The 8,019-nt window shown below is 38.4% G+C and overlaps 1 protein-coding gene across 1 annotated transcript; it reads left to right on the top strand.

The window, feature by feature from the left end:
* Positions 1 to 2,750: 2,750 nt before the first annotated feature.
* Positions 2,751 to 5,753, top strand: LOC105439640. Its single transcript, XM_030990929.1, has 2 exons — positions 2,751 to 4,521; positions 5,086 to 5,753. The coding sequence occupies exons 1-2, from the start codon at positions 2,808 to 2,810 to the stop codon at positions 5,751 to 5,753; spliced, it is 2,382 nt and encodes a 793-aa protein (XP_030846789.1). The 5' UTR covers positions 2,751 to 2,807.
* The last annotated feature ends 2,266 nt before the right edge of the window (positions 5,754 to 8,019 follow it).

Here is an 8,019-nt window from a genome sequence, read left to right as displayed (position 1 = left end):
TAAGATTTAATTTTTCAAACTACCTACCTGTTACCTGGCTACCTGGCTGCCACCGTCAGTTGCTGGCGATTGGCGACCACATCTGCACATCTTCTTGTTGTCTTTCTCCATTTTTTCTATCCTGTGCAAATCTTTTGGCTTCTGAATATGTGAGACCTGTCCATTCTTTGATGTTATCGAACCACTGCTTTCTCTGTCTGCCTCTTTTTCTTTTTCCTTCTACTTGGCTTTCTATTATTTGTGCTGCTAACACATTACTCTATCATGGCTTTTTAGGGTAGAGAGAATGATAATTCAAAATTAAATCGTATTTTGTCCAGGAACCATGTTAATGTCCTTTTTTGACACTACTTTTTAATAGCCTAGACAGAGAATAACCCAGCGTGATATATCAACATGACATATTTCTTTGGTACTACCATACTCTCTTTTAATAGTAGATAGTGTGTTATGACACTGCACATTTCCCTGTTATGTCTATCCAAAAAAAAGAGAGGATGTCATTTCAAGTCAAATCGTTTTTTCTTTCTTTCCAGGCAGCATATAAATTGTCCTCTTCTTTCACCACTTCTTTTTAAATAGCATAGATAAAGTATTATCCCAAAAAATATATTGAAAGTTTATATTTCCATGGTACTACCACACTCTATTTATGCTACATAGCGTATCATTACACTACACTCTATCACGTCTATTAAAGGAAGAGAGGAATATCATTTCAAAGGCTCTTAGATCAGTGATTATAAATGGGCAGCATTGCTTTTTATGTTTGTGTTTCATACACATTGTGTCATAAAAATATTTCAGTACGACTTTCAGATATATTATTAGATTATCATTTTACACCATATGTGAGCTGTTTGCCTTGGAAATCGACACAATTTAAAGAAAATTGATAATAATCTATATTTGATACTGTACTCAACTGCACGACATCAGTACACTGGCTTGAAATCTTGTATACATAACTTGATATAGTACCGCGGTCAATGAGAAAAGCACAATGAAAAGAATGAGAAGCGGGAAAACAGAGACAGACAGAGAGAGAGAGAGGGGAAGATAATTAGAGGAAGAACAACAAAACAGGTTTAAAAAAAAGAACTGGGAAGTACGAGAAGGAGTGTATGTGTTTCTCTGTGTAAATGTATGTGTGTTTGGGTGGAGTTCTGTCTAATGAGAGAGAGAGAGATAAAGAGAGAGAGAGGGGGAGACAGAATGAGACATAGAGAGAGAGAGAGAGAAAAAAGAGAGAGAGAGAGAGAAAGAGAGAGAGAGAGAGAGAGAGAGAGAGGGAGTGGGGAAGACATAAGAAGAAGAGAGAGAGAGAGAGAGGAGAGAGAGAAATATACTGGGGCGGGGAAAGGCGGGGTTCAAGATTCATGTACAACTTCAGTTGTGTGCGATGATCTGAAAAATCTTTTGCGAGCGAGCGAATAAAGTTTTAAGGTCGCAAGGCAAATGAATAGGCAATATTAATTAAAATAACCAACTCTGACGGGGTTTTAAGCACAATATCATGATGACAGAATGATTAAAACATTGATCATTTTATATAATTAAGTAAAATTTTGACACGAGCGATCGGAGCGAGCGAACTTTGGGAAATATGTTAGGGAAGTTAATTTGAGAAAAGATGACAATGGTGGCAAAAAATATCACGTAACAGCAAGTATTGTAATCATGTTGCTTTCAAACACGATTGACATTTCGTGTGCAAATGCAGTTACGATGAGTCATAAAACCCCTCCATTGTCTAAACCTATATATTGAACAAAATGGCATTTGATTATTTTGGATTGTGATCGGATCACATGTTCCAACGATGCAGCATGATTACAATTGTGAAAATGTGGGGTTATGTTCCCTAACGGGCAAATTTGTTTGGCAGAATGTATGACAAAACCTTTCTTGAAAAGATGTTTGCTAATTATATGTATAAATTCGGCCCATTCTGTGTATTGTTTTTCTTAAAGTGTATGAAGAGTGAATATTCCGAAGTCTCCCTTTGTGTCAGCGTAATTTTGCTGATGATAACATGTCTCCTTTTAGTTATATACATCTTCCCATATATATAGTGTACATAATTACATAGAAGGGCTGACGTCACTCATACGATTATATCACTTACGTTTACACATTATCGTAGGAAAATGTAATTTGTCACCAATTTAACATACTAGACAAGATATAGAAACTACAAAGAGACCACCTTACTACACGGACATGTCTGATATGAGGCGGTAAACACTGGAATTGTTATTAGATTGTTAGACACGAACCTATTTGCTATGATCATTACTTTTCCAAGGTAATTTAATAGCTTATTCACCTATTAAAATGTGTGAACATGGCAATGACGTATTACATATTCAAAACACGATTTCTATGGGACTCACAATAGGATATTGAAATTGCCATTGAGTTGATTTTTCAAAAACATTTGCGACCTGTGTGACCCAAATAGTAATAATATTCAACGCATAAAGATGTATGAGGTTGACCTCCAAAAACCACGAGCCTATTTCATAAAACGTGTCAGCTGCTTTAAATAATTGCATTTGATTGGCTCTGAGTGAATAACGTCAATGGGTTTTGACACGTATGAAACAGGGCACTGGCGTGTCTGAGATTCCCAGGATTGTGCAATGTGCCAGGAAGGCTCAATATAAATTATAACCCAACTATTGCACTCGATAACAGAGCTGAACAAACTTACGCTGCGACATTACTTCACAAATTTGTTTTCCGGAGCCGAAACACGTATTGCAGCTGCATTATACTCGAACATTAGAATTGCCAATAAATAAATGGCGGCCCAAAGTGTGGAGAACCTCAATGAGAAATTGGTCTGTGCAGTTTGCCAGAATACTCTCAAGAATCCGAAACTTCTTGCATGCTTTCATGCATTCTGTGAGGAGTGTTTGAAACAGAGTGATCAAATAGAAGTGTGTTCAGGTGGGCTGAAATGCCCAGAATGTAGCAAGGTGATGGATCTTCCAGGAGAGGGCGTGGCAGGACTAGATTGGAATCCACTGGTTTGCAGGCTAGTCGAAGTGCTTGAGGCAAAGAAGAAGGCGAGCCAAATCATGTGTGATGCATGCGGAGACAGCGAGTCACCTTTGACAACCTACTGTCGAGACTGTTTAAGTTTCATCTGCGACTCATGTGCTTCTTACCATGGAAAAATGAAACTCTTGCTGCAGGACCACCATACAGTTCCCCTGGACAAGATTATCAACGGGACTATCAAAATCAAATGGATGGAAGAGGGCTTGTGGAGAAAGGCACACGAGTGCGGAGAGCATATCGGTGAGCTGCGGAGATTCTACTGCAGAACATGCAAGAAACGTATCTGCAGGGACTGTATCGTTCTCGACCATACCAAACCTGACCATGACTGCACCACAGTGCAAAAGATGTTTCAGGAAACAAAGGAGAAGGTAAAAGATCGTTCGAAAAGCTGCAAAGAAAAGGAGGAACGTGTGAGCACCATGTTAAATGATGTGGATGTACGAAAAATAGGAGCAAACCAGAATTTTCATCTGATGAAAAAAAGAATTCAGGACCTAAAATCAATGGCTGTTGCAAATTTGAACAAAGCAGAGGAAGAACTTTTGCACAAGGTTGAAGTGTTGGAGGAAAAGCTCAACGACAAAGTACGAGCTTTCAGAGATAACATGAACACAACTAAAGAAAATCTCGCAAGGGCCCAATCAAAGGCTAAAGAGGTTGTTTCAGCCAAAGAGGTTACTGACATGTCTAGAGGTCCCTTCTTACCTGAAGATGTTCTCAAAGAACTGGAAGAGATGATCGCGTCAGATGTCACTATGACAATTTCTATGGATCTCATGGCTCTGAAAGCTACCGTGATACAAGGATCGAAGTTGCCAGAGCAAATGGCGCGCTTTGCCAAGTTGTCGTTGCCGCATGTTTGGAGAGAGACTCAGACGTTTCTGATTCCTGACAAAGACATTACGAACATTTTCTCCGATGGAAACTCAATATACGTTGCTTGCAAGAGGGGGATTTACAAGAAACTGTTGCCTCACGATGCCAACCCGTCCACTTGGATGAAGCTTCATCACAATTCTAGCATCAAACAGGTGGTAGATATGGCCATATCAATGAAGGACCAAACCTTCTCTTTCATTGCTGAAACCGACGCAGCTAGTATGCAACTCTTCACGTTGAAACTGAATGATTTTCCAACATCTCATGGACACGCCGCCCCCTTGACACCCTTTTTAACGGTCGCACCGTGCCCTCTGAACCCAAGTGCAAGAATCTCTGTTGATTCCCAGTCCTGCATCGTTGTTGCCAATAACAAGCCAGTCATGCCAAGTTTGAAACAGGCAACCTCACCCAGTTACGAATCGGCCAGCGAAATCAAGCGGAAACACACGACACCATCTGCGACAAATGTGAGACCAGTGGCAGAGGATAGTGGTGGAATTACCTTAAGTCTGACACTGCCTCAACAGCAGCACAGCTTCACTGGCACAACCCATATCTCTCAGACAGGTAAATATTGAACCATTAAAGTCATCTAATGTCATTGTTATTTCTAAAATATATAAAAGCCTGCCACATTCCTTGTAATGGATGCGTATTCATTTCCCCCCCCCCCCCCCCCCCACCGCTGCCATATCCAGAACTCAAGATTACCTTCATCTCGTGAGTTAAGACTTTTTTACATTTTACATAAAAACGCTTTAATAATCATAGAGCAACTTCAACAAATGGATTGGATTGGATTCGAAATAGTCACACCAACATACACGCCCACCCTCCCATCCGAGTATTGATGGACGTAATGTGTAGTACGTAATGTAGTATGAATCATTTGATATAGCAAGCTTTCGTTCAAGCTAATTCCTTGCGATGCCCTTATATACTAATACATTTTGTGTATTGTTTTCGTACTCATTATGAATGATATCACAAAATATGCTAGCTGAATATTTGATGAGTTGAAAAACTAAATTGCATAAGGTTATTAAAGTGTTCAGTTTTTTAGACATTGCTCTGTAATTCTTTCAGCTGTTAAAATCAAGCCTTTTGTTTCATATTGTTTTATTCTTACAGTATCTGATTTCGGCTGTGTCAAGTCTATAAGCCAGCCAGAAAGCGTACCCTTTCCTTTGGCTTCAAAAGGAAAGGAAACAAGACCGGGAATCCCAAAAACAGGATCATCCATCTTCACAGCATCCATGAAAATCTATAAGGGTAAACATGAGATACGCTCGTCTGGTTCCCCCTTCGGTAGTACTACTGTAAACCAAGGGTCTTCAGATCATTTCAAGGTTCCACTTGATAGGGTTCGAAGTCTCGCAGCCGCCAAGTCAGGTCAGTTGGTATTCCTATGCTGGGATAAGAAAGCCGTCATCATCACTGACAAAGACGGGAGAGTCCAGCATGAAATCAAGGAGCCTGGCAGGATGTACTTGTCCATCTCCTGCACAGAGAGTGACGCCCTCTACGTTCTGTCCGCCTTCTGGGGCAGCCACATCGTCACGCTCACCAAGCATTCCTTGCAAGATGGTGGTCTCCTCGAGTACATCATCGACGAACTCGACGTTTCAGCAAACTTTCAGTCAGACGAGTGGCCAGTCATTGGTAACTGTAGAGACGACCTCGTGATCATGCATACGGGGGAGGAGATTCGTGTCTACTCGGCGGAAGATTGGGATATATTAGATGACGAAGACGTCAATGACCAAGACCAAGATGCCGATAAGGATGAGGATGTTTAGGGTGATGAATAATGATTCATTGTTTTAATGAAGATAAAATCTAATGCACACAGAATATGGAAAAGTTTTAACAGGGTAATGGTTATAACAAGTAAACATTATATTTCTTGTATAAATATAATCAGATCTTATATTACCCCATTTTACCTTCAATATTTCAGAAATAATCGGTGACCAGTCACCAATTTTTACGTTACATGCATTATTCATATTACATTTCACAAGTATTGATTATGTTCAAATGCAACTTCGTTTAGCAAATCTGGCAATCATCAGAAAAGGGGATATCTCTTTCAAAGGACAAAGAACATTTTTTGTTTCAACCATATACTTGAAGATCTATCATTCTATACTTTCAGGGTTTGTAAATACAGCCAAGGAGCATCATGCGCTTTTAATGATATCAAAGTGAATTACCATCCATTTTCTCAAAGTGTAATTAGTATGATATTGCGAATGTAAATCATTGTAAAAATACATGTATATTTCACTTTAAAAGTCCTATGGAAACAAGGTTATGATGACTCTTTTCTAGGCACTGAATGCTACTATTCTCTTTTCCCATTCATTTATTATTCATTTATTGTATTTATTCATTTATTTACAATAGCCCTCTTCGATAATGCAATGAAATGTATATGCGGGACATCACAAAGTCAAAACATTGTACATATGTACATGGTATCACCCGATGAGGGGTAAGTTGCCCAAAGAGTTACAAGCAAACGCATTTCAACTGTCAAATATCTCATAGCCTGCCATGAGGCTGCATGCACGCTACCTATTGAGTGCCATGTGCGTGGAATGCAGCATTCGTAATAGCAGTTATTGTTCATGCTCATTGGGCTGTGCTGTGTGTTTTGCACTCGCCATTCATAGAACCATCGCGTTAATCAGATTATCTCCAAAACAACTGGCACAATGGGGATTAGCCCTGTGGCACGATAAGAGATATAGGCACTGAAATCACAAGTAATGTATTTATGTTTAATAGTCTGTCCTTGATGTTTATAAATTCACATACGCTCGATAATGTTGTAGTAAATAGTTTATTTTATCAGATTAGCCTCCTTATGTACATGAATATCTAGACTTTGATGAGAAAATCATTTTATGTTATTACATTTTAAAGTAGAATACCTCTATAACAAGATACCCTTTCTTCTTCAAAATTTTGATTTGGCTATTGCTCTTATATACAATGAGTAAAACAAATACATAGAAGTAAAACAGTTATCATGATTAGATTTTATAAAAACGAAAGAAATAATAGTTTGGAAGTCAGTTATTAAAGTGTTATGCCGAACTCGGACATATGATTAGAAGGTTATATTTTTGTTAGATATTTAACAAAAAGTAAGGGCACAAAACAAAGCTGTAATGTTATCGCAAGACTGATACCCATTCTTTGTGTATATAGTTTTATCAAGATTTCCACATTTTGTTTCGTTCATAAAACTGATTTCTTTATGCATTTGTTTATTTATGGTAAATATGTCTAATTGCAGATACGGAAAAAATGTAAAATATTTTGGATGAATGTGTAGGCCTATTCGAAATATCTATAGTTGAAGTATTTAATACAAGGGAGGGAGCAAACTAGCTAGATTTTTTTTAATTAAATCACTTTTAGTGGAGCCTAAATAGCGTGATGTAGTCTTTACTCATTGTTATTTCGCTAAATGATTTGAATTTTATAACATTTAGGGGAATGGGCAAATCCTCCGAAAATAATCCTTGGGACGTGCCCCCACCCCATTCCCTTTTCGGAGATCGCTGTCCCTCGTTTAAGGGCGTATCAATGTTTTTTCAGACAGAAACTATATTGGCCGTAACGTGTAAAAGTCATTTATGTATCTCAGAATATGACTTCCAATAGCCCTAATGACGAGTGATTGCGCGGTTTCTTATTACGAGCAGGCCTTTATTTCATCAAAGATACAGTGTGGGGTTTAGGGACTTGTTTCGGTTTGTTGATGTTATAGGTCTAGGGTTTAGGACTAATAGTGATCGATCTAGTGTTGAAATAGAGGTTGATAATTCGTCTAGTCTTGGACATTGACCGCGGAGCAATAGTTGAGGGAGCATGAGTTTATAAACAAGAAACAAAATCAACAAAGTCAGGTTTATAGCAGATCATTACTTTTTGTCATTCCTTTGTTGCAGAAATAAAGACTAACTAGATAAGTTCAACCAAATTACATTTCTCTCATGTCGTCTTTGTTTTATTGTTTTCATTTTATTTTAGATCAATGGACGAAATAAC

This window comes from Strongylocentrotus purpuratus, unplaced genomic scaffold, assembly GCF_000002235.5.
Source record: "Strongylocentrotus purpuratus isolate Spur 01 unplaced genomic scaffold, Spur_5.0 spur5_scaffold_19, whole genome shotgun sequence".
NCBI classification, from domain to species: domain Eukaryota; kingdom Metazoa; phylum Echinodermata; class Echinoidea; order Camarodonta; family Strongylocentrotidae; genus Strongylocentrotus; species Strongylocentrotus purpuratus.
This window is presented reverse-complemented; position numbering and strand designations above follow the sequence as displayed.